Raw genomic sequence first — 16,107 nt, 5'->3', positions numbered from 1 at the left:
CTGGGGCAACGGTGGGAGGTGGGCAAGGGGGCGGTACTGCTCAGCCAGCGTGCACAACGGCTCCTACAGTCCTACCCAGTATGTCCATCCGGCTTTGGTGACTTGAACCCAAGGCGGCCAAGTTCCTCATTTCCATCCCCAGCCTCCCACCCCATTTCCATTTCAACTCCATTTGTTGTAGTCTTCCCACTGTTTTCCTGTGTTATTGGTATTTAAGTGGTTCAGTTTATGGCCATCTGCAGGTGACCATTCCGAGCCACAAGCGTTCAGGTTTCATTCAGCTGATGTGAGAAGCCTGGGCATTAATATGATAATGTAAAAACTCCCCAGGTGGTCCCAGCATGCAACCAGGGTTGACACCCAGCAGCGTTATTGCTGCCCTGTCCTTTTTAAACACAGTAAACATGTACTTCTTATTTCCTCTCCACCCAGCTCATTCCAAGCGAACATCATTCTCCGAGGTGTTAGACATTTACTATACGCACCCTTGATTTATGTGGCCAAGCTCCCGGTCTGCTCGTGCTAAGTTATGAGGCTGGAGAGCTGACTTGTTGCCTCGATGACCTTCTCAATGTCTTTTTTCCTTCCTCATCACAGTAACTTGTGACTATATGGTCATATTTACTTGTGAGATCTGCATGCCGAACTTTCATTTTTTCTCTCCTTTTTCTAATCTACTTCTACGGGACATCTAGAACCACGCGGGTGCCTGGCCTCTACTTCCAACAGAAGGCCCTTTGACAGGGTTGCAGGTTGGTCGGGTAAGTTCTTTGTCCAATCAGTGCTCTATTTATCTTAAAATAATCCTTACAACCCTACAAAATAGGTATTATTCTTAATCTACACATGAAACAACCAAAACCCAAAGGTTAAGGAACTGGACCCTGAAGTCCTGTGGTTTTCCTGCATAGTATCCTGTGTTCTGAGAGCTGAGGGGCAGGGGTAGTCAGGACGGAGATGTGTCAAATATCAAATTTTTAAAAATGCCTGAGAAGCAGTGGTAGAAAGCAGCTCGCTGATTAGTGGAGCTCTGTTAAGAAACCCCACCTCCCACCCGCAAGAGAAAAGCATGGTGCGTGATCAAGAAGCAGGGACTATGAGAGGAGCCAGGCTCCAGAATGCCAGAAAATCCACCTTATTGAGCAGACAGCTGAGAACGAAATAAATCCCTCTCTTTTATCATCACGTGGAACATGTGGCCAAAGAGCAGCATGGATTAAACCTGGAGGTTACAGCCCTGCATGCGGTCAGCACTGTTCCCCTCTACATCCTGCTCCGTTTCTTAAAATGAGGTTTCTTCTACTGCAATGTAGACTCCCTGTCCATCAAAATAAGATGTCTGTAGAAAATACAAATCAGATACTGAATGTCTGAATGTACAGTACTTCTAGATCTACATTAAGAAATATGTGTGTATTTTTCTTTTTGGCCGCACCAGGTGGCGTGAGAGATCTCCCAACCAGGGATGGGACCTCAGACCCTGCAGTGGAAGCAGTGTCCTAGCCACTGGACTTCCAGGGAAGCCCTCACTTCCTGCTTTTAATTGGTGGAATCAAAGGAGAGACTGGCACCCCCCTTTTCACAGCATTAATTTACAATGCCTACTGTGTATTTCTTTAAAGTTGTCATCTTGAAAAAGAGGCAGAATTATAAAAAATATCACAAGACATTTGATGTCACTGTCAAGAGTCACAAAGTAACTTAATAAATGAAATGTTCTCATGTCCTAGTACTGGATTAAACTTTACCAAGACTTAGATGTTGACTTGATTTTGTCCATGAGCTCTTTCAGAAGTCAGCTCTCCAGTCGCCCAGTCCGTGAAAGGGCTTCATGTATCAAGAGTCTTCTGAAGAAAAGTGCGCCAGGAGGCCAGCTGCGATAGACTGAGGGAGCCACTGCCAACACCCACTGCCACGGCCAAGAGGCCCACTCTGCCAGGACAGGGAAACTGCCGAGGAGACGGCCAGCAGCCTGTGGTTTGGTTTCAACCACAAGTATAGGCTATGCGTGCTCCTTCAAGCCCTCCTCCCACCCCCAATCACCTGGTTTGGCTAACCAGTGACTATATCACAAAATAATAATGGGAAAAAAAAATTAAAGAAATGCCTGTGACAGTTACCAATAAGGACAGTGTGAAGGCGTACTCCATCTTACTTGATCACTTTCTCTTTGGTTTAGGTAACACAGAAAAATAAAGGGCTGACACAATACTGCTTTTACTGAAGAATGTAATGAAATAAACTGAAGGAAAAAAAGAGGAAAATAGTGCAGACAAAATTTTTACACCAAAATTATGAACATTAGTCATTTAAAAGAAGAGAAATATTCTACAACAGATGAAGAAAGTTTTAATTTCTTTTCACATTAAACATCATATACCACAATCAGCTAACAGAAATTACTGTAACATTGGTCAAGATGACATAAAACTAAGGATAAATGCCTGTTATGAGGAAACCTCATTTAATGTCAGTGATGATGTCAGATACTATACTTTTCCATGATAAGATATAATTTATCTTGAATAGAAAGTAAATAAGTCAGATCAAGGAGACATGCTGAGGTTTTAATAAAGAAGAAAAGCTTTGCCTTTCCCAGAACGCTTAAAATCCAGGACAATTTAGGTAAAAGACAGGAATTAAATACCAAGTGCTAGGAGGGCCTCAGGCCCGTAACTCAGGCTGTGTTCACAGGACTGGACCTCTGCAGCCCTCGCCTTTCCGTGCGTGAGCTACTGTTTCTGGCAGAGGGATCTTCACTGGGATGTGGTATCGATTTTAACCGTCAAGCAGTCCAAAGAACTATTTCAAAAAGGGACAGTTGAGTATTTTCATGTATACACTATTAAGGCATCTAAATTTTTGGTGTTTTCAGTATATAATTTTACTGCTTTTTTTTTTTTTTTCATTTTGCACAACAATGATATTAGGTATTAAGTGACACATTTCTTTCTCTACTAATGATCCAGTTTATCCATTTTGCAAACTCCAAGTCTTGTGAAGGGAAATTTATAACGTGGTAACACACAGAAAAATACATAGAAAACCAATAGGGAATGTGGTTAGCTATCATAAAATTTCAATCATAATTTACTGATAGTCTTTAACTTTGGAAAAACAATAATTAGAATTAAAATAGTATTAAAAATAATTACCAGTAGTTTATATTAGGAAAGAATAGAGCCATAAATGGCTTAATTGCCCAATTAAGTAACTAGATTCTTCTTTAGTCAACACTAACAGAATTCACATTTGAGCCAGTCAACAAAGCATATAAATATTTAACATCTCTTGAATAGAACATCTTAGTGATAACAGAGACTACGTACTGCTACCCATTGTCATGACTGTGCACAAATTAACCAGGTTAAATATCAGAGATACACTGGGAATCCTCCCAAAACTAACAATAGAATATTCAACAAATTTTCTTAAAGATTCAGAAATAAAAATTGAACAATTATAACATGGATGAGACAGTACTTAAACAACTATCAACCTAATCAAAGACCTTTAAAATTACCACCAAAATGCACTATGATATTTTTTTATTTAGTGTACAGAAAGAATCTATAAGTACAGGTTGCAGAAAGAAAATGTTTAGTGCTATTTACATTCATTTTAAAACTCTGCTCTATACAAATTTAATTCTGATCAGTATGAACAATATTTTTGTAGACCTACTGCATATAAAGCCTTTTCATCAAAGCATTAACAATGAATAAAATAACCTGATTACCTTTCAACGAAGCTGACTGAAGCCATTTACACTCACTGCTTGGAAGGGCCGTGGACGCTCATCTCAGTACAGAACATTATGTCAGCCTGCAACTTCATTTTTATAAAGGCTAGAGTTATTTATATGGAATATTGTTCTATATACTACACGCCAATCTATATTTAAGTTCTATAGTTAGGTATTTTATGAGGTTTTTATTAAATATATTCTACACATATTCGCAATTTCACCCAGGAAGAATTTCTTCCCAGTGAAAAAATATAAAATCTTTTATATTTTTTTTTTACAGGTTTAGATGAAACTAGCTCATGCTTTAGTGCTGTGCAAATTGTTTTTAGCATATCAATTTTTAAATTATTGGTACAAAACAAAAGAATGGCATCCTTAATCAAGTATGCCTTAAAAATCAGCTTTCGATTTTAATACAATTGCAAGCACTAATACCCAAGGCAAACTACATATAGAAACGAAATTAGTCCTATGGAGAATTTTTAATTTTAAGAATTCATCTGAGCTCTCATTAATAAGCAAGTATGATACGGGACACAGAGATGAGCAATAATTACGGAAAATTGAATTTGCTGATATTCAAATACATAAAAGTGGTGAATCCATGAGGTTTTCTAATATTTCTGTGCAATCATGGAAATCTACGAGTGACTGGAACTCCCCCCACGTTAAGGCTAAGACGCGCGCCCGCCCTCTTGTGCTGTGTGAACAAGCCCCCGTCAGTCTGCCTGGAGTGCGCGTGTGAAGGAAAGACACCTAGCGTCACGAGCCTCTGCTGAGCACCTCCAGCAACAGGCACACTGTGTCTTTTCATCTGTCGCAGTGAGAACAGCGCGCTCAGGGCAGGATTCTGTGCCAGTGCAGCCGCCACGGCTGCCTTCGGTAGAATTCACCCAACATTTTAGGTTCTTTTCCATTTTTTCCTTTCAAGTTGGCCCAGCAATTAACTTCATTAATTGCTGAGTGTCTTCCAGTGTGGATTTACACATATGAGTATTTCTAGGTACCATAAACCATGTTATAAATTCTGCTGATGAAGAAAATAATTGTCAATCGTTTTTAGTGCAAAACTGTATTTGGAACACTTGATTTGTTAGTTCTGGTGATGAAAACTTTTGTGGCAGCAAAATGGTTTCTGCTATGAAAAATCACTTGTTAACTTTTCCCCTGGAGATTGACTTGCATTCAAAAATCAATTTATATTTTAAAACTGCTTAACATAAACAAAGCTACTAGAAATAAAAAGTCATAGTGAAAAATGTCCTTGGTTCTTTTTACTTTCATGAGAGAAGATGACAGTTTTCACGTGGTGGTTGAGGTCCATGGGTCTACAGGCAGACTCTTCCTGAAGGTTCTGAAGCGATGCCGGGTCGCCCCTGGCCCGGCAGCACCAAAGACAAAGACCACGCCACACCGCGCCCGGCAGACCGCTTACAGGATGACACAACAGTTACTCTCTCCAGTCTTTTCACGATTCCTCTGACCTAGGCAAAGTGAAGAGAAGCCTGGTTTATAAAGATGCTTGGGGGAAGCAGAGGGATTCCAGCATAATAAGAAACAGATTTTTTTTTTTGCTTAATGTTGGCATTTTTTAAAATTAAAAGGCTATAATAAATACCCTTTTAGTTTTAGCCTGTCTCCAAAATGCCTGGTTATCCGCTTAGCGAGCTCTGACCATAAACTATGAAAACATCCTTTCCCCAGAATATCCAAGAGAACTGGAGCCATTTGTGAATGCCTGCCTCTGTGGTGCAAGGCAGAAAGCTCCCAGCACACAGCTCACCTTGGGAGTTTGGCTCTGGCAAGGTCTCTCTGGCCACCAAATGCATCACTGTTGTTTTGCCAAAAGGAAGCTTTAATGCTGTGTGAAAAGAAGACAGTTTGTTACATATACATCAACCTGTTGGAATCACTCACCAGAATTGAGACCACTTTAAAAATTGACTGCTTTCTGTATGACTTCCTCAACAGATAGCACTTCTTACCGGATACAGCATTTCTTACATAATGAAGTTAGGTTAATATTATCAGAAGCAATTTTTATAATTCAGAAATTATTTAGCTATGACTATTAGTCTGACATATAAAAACATACTGTGTAAGGAAGGGGAAAGAGAAAATACATAATTGCTTAAGCTAATTTTATTTAGTCACCTAATAAAATTCCTGCATCAAAGAGGTCACCACAATGTAGAAATAGAAGAAATGACATATTAATGATTTTAAACATAATAATAATACATAATTTTATTATTTTCAACCTTATATTCTTAATTAGAAAACAATTTTCTTTAAAAGGTTACTTTAAATGAATCACTGTTTGGCATTATTAGTAATCACTGTTTTCTAATCAAGCCTTTAAAAGGTTTTTCTCATTTATAAGTAACAATTTTTATTATGAAATATTTCAGAAAGAGTAATATAATACACCCATGTATCTATGAACCAGTTACACAAAGTAAATCCCTTTGTCATTCTGTGTATAAAATGAGAAGGAGACAGTGGAGCTACGGCCTGGAGTTGTTTCTGCAGCTGCAACGTTCTAGTTCCGAGTTTCAATCTATCCCCTCACTTGGAATTGAAGGCAGGCTCAGATCAGTACCCAACAAGCTCAGCCCTCCTGCCACCCGCTGTTTAAATCTTCTCTATAGGATGATGGTTAAGAAGAGCCCTAATAATCTTCAATATTCCTAATATTTCATATGATCAAGGTGACTTTCCATCTTATTTAATGCTAGCCAGCAGCCACGAAATTAAAAGATGCTTATTCCTTGGAAGGAAAGTTATGACCAACCTAGATAGCATATTGAAAAACAGAGACATTACTTTGCCAACACAGGTCCATCTAGTCAAGGCTATGGTTTTTCCTGTGGTCATGTATGGATATGAGAGTTGGACTGTGAAGAAGGCTGAGCGCTGAAGAATTGATGCTTTTGAACTGTGGTGTTGGAGAAGACTCTTGAGAGTCCCTTGGACTGCAAGGAGATCCAACCAGTCCATCCTAAAGGAGATCAGTCTTGGGTGTTCTTTGGAAGGACTGATACTAAAGATGAAACTCCAATACTTTGGCTACCTCATGCCAAGAGCTGACTCATTGGAAAAGACTGATGCTGGGAGGGATTGGGGGCAAGAGGAGAAGGGGACGACAGAGGATGAGATGGCTGGATGGCATCACTGACTCGATGGACGTGAGTCTCAGTGAACTCCCGGAGTTGGTGATGGACAGGGAGGCCTGGCATGCTGCGATTCATGGGGTTGCAAAGAGTCGGACACGACTGAGCGACTGAACTGAACTAAACTGAACTGAGCCACTATTTGGTCTATTCTCTTAACTTCCAAAGTTGAAGTGAAGCCTAACGGCCCCGAATACACAGTAGGCTGAAACAAGAGTGCCCTTACTGGATAACCTCCTGGGCCTGCTTTAACACTGAAATGCAAACAAAATTTTATATTACCAAACATTTCACTAAATGTATTGGGAAAGCCTGAATGAATTTGCAACGTCCACACACCAAGCTGTGGACCACTCTCACACCGCTTCCTGACCACAGGCAGCCAGCCCTGCATTAAGAGCACATCCTGCCACTCGCTCACTGTGAGATGGGTTCTGAGTGCCATCTGCCTCCTCCTGATGCCTCAGTTTCCCCCACCCAAACTGGGAGACAAATTCGAGCACCCGCCCCTTACCACCATACTGATTAAAAGAAACAATCCAGGGAAGTGCCTACCACAGGGCTCGGCCCAAAGAAGCACCCCATAAATTTTATTGCCATCACCATTATCATCTTTCTGAGCAGCAAGAAAAATGGGTCTCAGAGAACAGGTGTGCAAACTGAGATGCAAATGTGGAGAAACACTGTGGTCAGGCCTAGGAAGCTGCTGAGGGGCTTACCCATTTAGGCTACACATCTGACTAATGGGAACAGTTACTGTTCTTCTCCATCTGAATTTTAACTCAAAAGAGCAGACACTGACACTAATGGCATCAGAGGAGAAAAAGGAAGGGGGATACGAGACCTAAGACGCCCTCTCTCCTTCACTGTGGGGGCTCTGCTTTCTGCTGTGGCAGTGCACAGCAGCCAGGACACAGGTCCCCACACTTCACACAGGAACCACTGGGGGCGACACAGCCCTAGCAGGCAGGGAGACGGAGAGGGGGACTGGGTGTGCAGAAATCTGCATTTAAAGGAAGATTCCGACACCCACGGGGTGGCAGGGTTATAGTACAGAGCAGCCCTCAAGCCGTGTAGAGCACGCCCAGGCCTGCTCCACGCTGGCCATTCAACGGCATGACCCTGTGCACTGTCTCCTCAGTACTCACATTCAAGAATATAGGAGACAAAGAAAAACAGTAACCAAAGCCCCTCAAGGGCTGAATGTCATTACCCAGATTTACTGATCAACTTAGAGGATCCAGGTTATATTCTCATGTTATTTGTCTAAATCACAAGACCGGAGAGATGGTTGGTTTTAAAAAGATTGACAGCAACATAGAAATAATGTAAGTCAATCTATTAATCATTCAAAAACAAATTCCAAAAAACAATCAATGATTTGATTTTAACACAAATTCTATGATCTTTAACATGAAGTTGGAGCTTTAGGGCCACAACAGAGAGGTAATTAAATTAAGTAGGTGAGAAAATGCTCACACAGGTCAACACGTAAAGGGAAGTGGAGTCTCAAGATGCACTCGTGGAGTCAATAGGTTAATTCAGGCCACGTCTCCCAGTGACATTCCAAGAGTTACTTGAGGCACAGATAACCAAAGAAAAGCTAAAATACGGTCCCATTTTCAATGAATGTGAAATACAGCCAAGGACAACACTTGTAATTACATACCGAAACGTTCTATCTGTCTGTCATAATAATCATTTGCATTCATCTACTCCAGCCCTCGTCACACAGTATTTTAACAGTGAATTTTATCTGCTTCTACTATCTCATACCAGAGTACCTTGAAGGAAGAGATTCTATCTTTTTCAATCCTGTACCTTTAACTGTTTAGCACTACTGTCACATAAGAAATAAACAGATGCTGAATGAATGAGTGAATGAATGAAAATAGCCTATCTTTAAGGAAAATCAGATTAAACATTTCAATTGTTAGGTTTAGAGAAAAAAACTCATGACTATATGTATACCAAGATACATTAAAGTAGATCACTTCCTCTGACTACAAATTTCTGTTGATAATTATCACAATATATTTGAAATACCCGTACTTAAAAACAAATTCTGCTCATGGTTGAAAATGCACCACCATGAGGGGGCACTGCTGAGCCACGTCTCTTCATTCACACGTGAAGAGCAGTAATCACTGACAGTGTGTAACGCGTGCAAGCGCTGCTCTGAGGCCCTGTGGCCATTCTACCTTACTGATGAAGAAACCACACTAGGACAGAGGGCAGGCAAGTGGCCGGCGCACAGTCACAGAGCCAGTGCGCAGCGCAGCTAAGCTCCGACATGGACAACGTGGCTCTAAGGTCTGCTCTTCCAGTCGCTATACGTCACTGTTTCTCTAACATGACTCACTCACCTGTACTTCTGCATGATTAGCAATTCCATCAATTACAGTCAAAATGAAAACATCCCTTCAATATTATATCTGAAAATCCACCATCATAAACTTTGCCAAGTTTGTGTGTCTGGATTTAACTTAAAAATATGACATCTAAATTATATTGCTATGCTATGCTAAGTCACTTCAGTTGTGTCCGACTCTGTGGGACCCCATAGACGGCAGCCCACCAGGCTCCACCGTCCCTGGGATTCTCCAGGCAAGAACACTGGAGTGGGTTGCCATTTCCTTCTCCAATGCATGAAAGTGAAAAGTGAAAGTGAAGTCGCTCAGTCGTGTCCGACTCTTAGCGACCCCATGGACTGCAGCCTAACAGGCTCCTCCATCCATGGGATTTTCCAGGCAAGAGTACTGGAGCAGGGTGCCATTATATTACCCAGAAGTAAAATTACACTACATTTATAAAATAATAAGTGTGGATTCCCATCTCTAATGGCTTAAGAGTTTATTTTACAAGGTGGTAAACACTTAAGCATAGAGCTGAAATTAGAATGCAAAATGTAAAAAGGTAGACATACCAAAAACTAGGCAAAATTTATAGAGTTTGAAATTGTATGTTTTTAGCAAAACCAGACATGAGCATCTAAACAAACGAGTGATGCTGCTGCAAGACAGGCACTAAGTCCCATTACAAAGGTGGCCATTACCTCCTAAGGTGACATTTCCGTGCAGAAATCTTCCTTGATAAATAAGGCGTAGAATATTTGGACTGCTGACCTGCTCTTCTTCCCAGTCTGAAAAGAACCAGGGAATTGTTAGGTGCATTTCAACATAAAATTAAGGTATTACCGCATTGTTCTAAAATTCTGATCCCATTCAGATGAAGAGTATCAGAGAGGACACCTGGAGCTTCCTGCTAACTGGAATAATCACGACTCTCGCAAGCACTGTTCTCACTGCTTCTCACTACACAGCAGGAACTGCTTAAGGTTAGTCTTTGCTTCTTAAAGAACACCAAAATGTGCCAGAAAACAGTCCTGAAGTTTAAAAACTAAAATAAATGAGTTGGGGAAAGTCTAATCCTAGTTAAAAAGAAGTCAGTTGAAAATTAATTTTAATTATCAAAATAACAAAACATCGCAATATTCCGGTATCTGTACCTGTTAAAACATGTATTTGAGGCTGGAAACAGTAGGTTTAACAAAGATTTTTAAAGCGTTAGTATATTGGTAAAGAGCATAACAACAACAAAAAAATATACCTCAGTAACTAGAAAATAAAAATTTTAAAAAGCAAAACAGTGTCTACTTTTTCATAATGTGGATAACTTTATTGCTTTTTTAAAGCCAATTGATAAACATTACAGAAGATACAATTTTAGTTCACTTTACCAAAAATTCTCAGAATGAACTTGAAAAGCAACAGATATCACAAGGTACCATATATACAAGTATGAAATCTAGGATAATGTACAAAGACAACGGAAATACAACTGGTGTGTAGGACGGATAACAGAATACTTCAGTTTAGAGAATACCTTACCTTATTATGGTAAAATACGGAATACGATTCTGTCAAAACAGTGGTTTGAGGACACTGTATCATGACAAAGTATGGGGTTAGTAATTTTCACTACCTTGTAGATATAGAATTTAAAGTTGTGATTTTGATAGAGATTTGAAAATTCCATCATCACCTTTCTTAAGAATTCTAGCATCATGTGTGTGTTTCCTACAGAAGTTCCTGCTTTCATGAGATAACTGTCAACACAAAAACTAGTTTAAAAGACTCTCAAGAGCAAGTGACAGAAGATAAAGGAGGTGAGTGGAGGGCTCTCCCTTTTGCCTTGTTTTGACTGTTCAAGATGATGAAGTGAGTTTGATACCACCAGTGCCTGTGGGTGACTCAGCATGGTGGGAAAGGAGACACGAGCCCCCGCCCCGCCCCCAGCCTTTCCCCCATCCATCCCCCTTCAGTGCCCTCTGACTCCCATGGTCCCAGGCCCCTCTCCTCCAGAAGGAAAATCGAGTTGTTAACACTTTGGTATGGATTACTTTGAATTCATCACACCCAAGATTATTGTGAATAGAATATTTCTTTTAGCATTGTTCATTTGGTCAATAAATTTGGAAAACTCAGCAGTGGCCACAGGATTGGAAAAGGTCAATTTTCACTCCAATCCCCAAAAAGGGCAATACCAAAGAATGTTCAAACTATCACACAACTGCACTCATTTCACATGCTAGCAAGGTAATGCTCAAAATCCTTCAAGTTAGGTTTCAACAATAGGTGAACTGAGAACTCCCAGATGTACAAGCTGGATTTAGAAATGGCAGAGGAACAGGAGATCAAACTGCCAACATCCACTGGATCAGAGAAGAAGCAAGAGATTCCAGAAAAACATCTATTTCTGCTTCACTGACTATGCTAAAGCCTTTAACTCTGTCAATCACAACAAACTATGGAAAATTCTTAAAGGGATGGGAATACCAGACCACCTTACCTGCCTCCTGAGAAACCTGTATGCAGGTCAAGAAGCAACAGTTAGAACCTGGATATAGAACAACAGATTGGTTCCAAATTGGGAAAGGATTTTACGTCAAGGCTATATACTGCCACCCTGCTTATTTAACTTGTATGCAGAGTATATCATATAAAATGCTGGGCTTGATGAAGCACAAGCTGGAATCAAGAATGCCAGGATAAATATAACTAAGATCATGGCATCCACTCCCATAACTTCATGGCAAATAGATGGGGAAACAATAGAAACAATGACAGACTTTATTTTCTCGGGCTCCAAAATCACTGTAGATGGTCACTGCAGCCATGAAATAAAAAGACACTTGCTCCTCCAAAGAAAAGCTATGACAATCCTAGACAGCATATTAAAAAGCAGAGGCATCACTTTGCTGACAAAGGTCCATAGTTAAAGCTATGGTTTCCCAGTGGTCATACACGGGTGTGAGAGCTGGACTATGAAGATGCTGAGCACCAAAGAATTGATGCTTTTGAACTTTGGATTTGGAGAAGACTCTTGAAAGTCCCTCAGACTGAAAGGAGATCCAACCAGTCCATCATAAAGGAAATCAGTCCTGACTGTTCATTGGAAGGACTGATGCTGAAGCTGAAGCTTCAATACTTTGGCACCTGATGCAAAAAGCCAATTCACTGGAAAAGACCCTGATGCTGGGAAAGATTGAGGGCAGGAGAAGAAGGAGGCAACAGAGGATGAGATGGTCGGATGGCATCAATGAATCAATGGACATGAGTTTGAGCAAACTGGGAGATAGTGAAGGACAGGGAAGCTTGGCACGCTGCAGTCCATGGTGTCTGAGAGTTGGACACAACTTAGCCACTAAACAAACAACATCACTCTCAGACATTTGAAAATGCTTTTCACAGTCTTACTTATCTATCCTGCCTGGCTGTGAAGACAATCTAGTATTCTAAGTTTAGTTACTTCAGCTCTTCTGAAATTCCTTCTTATCTATGACCTTTAGCTCCAGTCTCTTTCTGATTCAGGAGCTAGTACTGATTTGTTCCTTATCAGCAAGAAGAAAGACCCAGTCATTTCAAAGTATTTGTCTAAAGCAGTATTTCTTAAACTCAGGTATATGAATCCTTAAGACAAGTTCTTTGGGTCTGAAAGTCCTCATCAAGAGTTTTTAGATTGTCTTTTCATTTTAACCTGATAACCTGGATGAGATTATCTAGATAATTCAAAGTATTACCTTACAACCAAGTACAGCCTTGGGACTTCAGTGCTCATGTATGCGTTTAAGCTTATGATTGTACTGGTACCAAGCAGTACTTCTTTAATTGTCAAGAGGTTAACAGAAAAGAACAAAGGTTGACTTAATACATAAATGACATGTTCCTGTCAGTGAAGGCTGAATGACAATTTGGTACACTGTGTGCATGAAGGGTCTGTGGTAAATCCACACATAACTGGGTTCTCTACAGCCAGCGGGAGAGGAGGCACACCATACTCCACAGTACCATATTCATGGGGTAAGCAATGAGTGAGTGTTAGCAAAAATATGCCACCTGGCACATTAAAGTTGTTAATTTGAACATTACTGGTTTTAGAGCTGTATTTGCATTTTCTTTATAGATCTGTTTTAGTTTTATGGTTGTATAGAAGTTAATAAGGATTAAAGAGTTTCTTCTAAAAGAGCTTCATATAACATTATTTTAGGGTGAGCAGTATGATCTAATTGATTCATTTTGTATACACTGTGTTCTCTGTTAATACAAGTCTTGTGCTTTAAGAAGTACAAACTGTTTTGGTTAGCTCCTCTGTCCATGGGATTCTCCAGGCCAGAATACTGGAGTGGGTAGCCTTTCCCTTCTCCAGGGGATCTTTCCAACCCAGGGATCGAATCCAGGTCTCCCGCATTGCAGGTGGATTCTTTACCGTCCGAGCCACCAGGGAAGTCCAGTAAAATTAGTGAAATCAGCACAAACAGTCGTATCACTAGGTACACGCAATTAAGAGGATCAAACTGACTTGGGTTAGCTTCATAGGAAGAACATAAGCTGAAGACTCGTTTGAGGATGGCACGAGTCTTATTACATGGAAAAAAACCAGAGAAAGGATCTCTCTCTCTCTCTCACACACACACTCCAAAATTCTGTCATGGATATTGGCTTGAAAATGCAAAGCATAAATGGATTTTATACCTTCTTGATCATGTAGTAGTTCAGAAAACAAAGGAAGTGACATGAATCAAACATTCACTTTCTGTCAAATGCCACCTAAGCAGGTTGTGTACAGAATAGACCAAAAATTTTAAAAATGTGTTACAATTTGTTAAAGATAGTTTTTCTTTGTTTTTACTTTGTGCTTTGGTGTAAAGAGAGTTACTGATATGAAGTGTGTGTGTGTGTGTGTGTGTGTGTGTGTGTGTTAGCTACCTTGTGTTTTCCTTTAAAAAATAATTTTCTTTTACATTAAAACAGCTGTAAGGCCACCCAGCGACCTGATGCCCAGGCTCCTTTACCATTCTGCAGTGAGGGAGTTGAAAGGCCAAACCCAGCAGGGATGCAGCAGCCCCTTCAACTTTAAGCCTTGTACCCTCAATCATTCGCTTGTTTTCTTATATTTTACTTACAACTTTTTCAAAATGTCTGTGAAACAAGGCAGGGCACAAGGAATCAACATTATTCATTCTCAAGAGAAAACCACTACTCACCCATCGGCCAGTTGTCATACACGTGCTTTGCGATGTCAGAAGCAGAATCATTAGGAGAAAATAGGAACTCTTTCGTTTTCCCGCTCACCAAGATGAGGCGCAAGTTTATCTGAAAGAAGACAATGATTCTTTTAAAGTCTTAACATTTTTAAAGTAAAATAACAACTTTTCATTTCAATCACATTCTCAATTAGTAATAATGCCATTTTCTGTTTTTTATTTACTTAAATTCTGAAAAGATTCTTTTTAAAGGTCTAGAATTTGAGACATGATTTTCATTATTTAATGCGTGTGTATGTGTGTGTGTGTGTGAGGATATATTTACCATATAAATGAACAAAGGGAAACCAAAATTCATTATGCTTTTATAATGTTCATTGTAATTGTTCAGCAATTTTCCACTGAACAGCTAATACAAGTTGTTACCCTGCAGATCACATCACTAAATAGGAAAAAAAATTCAGTTGCTAATATGCTTCTTAGAAAAAAGGAAGAGAAAAAGTAAACTATATACAACTTTTTATCCTATAAAAATCATTCAAACCTAAACAAATTAACCAGAAACTGTAATTTTGAAGAACTTCATTAGAGTTAATTGGAAGAGTCAGTAACAGTAGTTCCTTTAATCCCAATGACATGATCATTCACTTTCGTGGAGCTCTGTGTGACAAAGAACACAGATTCACCCTCAGTGGAACACCTAAGATGGACAGTAGAATTAACATTTTTGAGAGCCACTGGATTTACATTTCCAAGTCAATACAGATTTGCTTATACCATTCTTAATACAGTTTCCAAAATGTTCACTTTAAAATTTTTCTTTGTCCATAATTAACCATTTTTTTCAACCACAATATTCATTCATCTCCCTTATATATAGGTGAGGTTTTCTATACCTATAAGGCCTGTTACATGAGAGGAAATAATATCTTCCTAAAAAAGAAGGGTACAGCCAGAGCCCAGTTTCTCTACACACAGAGCACAGAGACTGCCAATGCACCAGGTCACCCAAGCTCTCCTCCTCAGTTACTAACATCTTTTTATTATTATTAAAAAAAAAAAAACACAGTAAGTCTGTAAGATGACAAAGTCTACAACGAATAAACTGGAATCTACTGCAGCACCACCAAGATACTAGGTCACTCATTTACTATCTGCCACCACCATGGCCACTGCTATTCCCAGGACCTCAAAATCGCCACTTTGAAAATGTACTCATAATTATAAAATATCTCCTCAAGCAAAATGCTATATACACCTAACTCTGCATTCAACGGGATGTAACTGGATTTCACAGCAGATGGAGTAGAATCAGGTTCCATATTAGAAACTGTATTCTAACTGCTATGTACCCTATTATCTCAATTTGTAAAGTATTTCAAAAGATAAAAGAAAAATAAGTCTATATTTCAGGTGAAAAGCCCTTTCGATATGACCTGTGCGAATTTTTTGCTGCCTTTCCTAAATAAAATGAAATTATACCAAAGAACTTAATACAGGAAGAGGTCTGATGAAACAACACTGTTGGAAAGAAGTAATTTGATCCAGGAACCTTAAGTTCCATTAGAATAAAATTCAAGGAAGAATTTACAATAATGATTCAGTTGTAAGAAAGCACCACCTTCTTTCTTTCCCACAAC

At 39.6% G+C, this 16,107-nt stretch overlaps 1 protein-coding gene across 1 annotated transcript in view; it reads right to left on the bottom strand.

Annotated features, from left to right (window-relative positions):
• Positions 1 to 2,212: 2,212 nt before the first annotated feature.
• Positions 2,213 to 16,107, bottom strand: part of UBL3 (ubiquitin like 3) — a 47,938-nt gene continuing 34,043 nt past the window's right edge. Inside the window, exons 2-5 of the mRNA XM_019971460.2 lie at positions 14,468 to 14,576; positions 9,977 to 10,063; positions 5,532 to 5,609; positions 2,213 to 5,232 (exon numbers count right to left, since the gene is read on the bottom strand). Of these exons, the coding sequence (XP_019827019.1) occupies positions 5,180 to 5,232; positions 5,532 to 5,609; positions 9,977 to 10,063; positions 14,468 to 14,576 (327 nt within the window). The 3' untranslated portion in view covers positions 2,213 to 5,179. The remainder of the gene's footprint in view (positions 5,233 to 5,531; positions 5,610 to 9,976; positions 10,064 to 14,467; positions 14,577 to 16,107) is intronic.

Source organism: Bos indicus, chromosome 12 (genome assembly GCF_029378745.1).
Source record: "Bos indicus isolate NIAB-ARS_2022 breed Sahiwal x Tharparkar chromosome 12, NIAB-ARS_B.indTharparkar_mat_pri_1.0, whole genome shotgun sequence".
NCBI lineage: Eukaryota > Metazoa > Chordata > Mammalia > Artiodactyla > Bovidae > Bos > Bos indicus.
The sequence above is the reverse complement of the archived record's forward strand: the minus strand, read 5'-3'. Positions and strand labels throughout refer to the sequence as shown.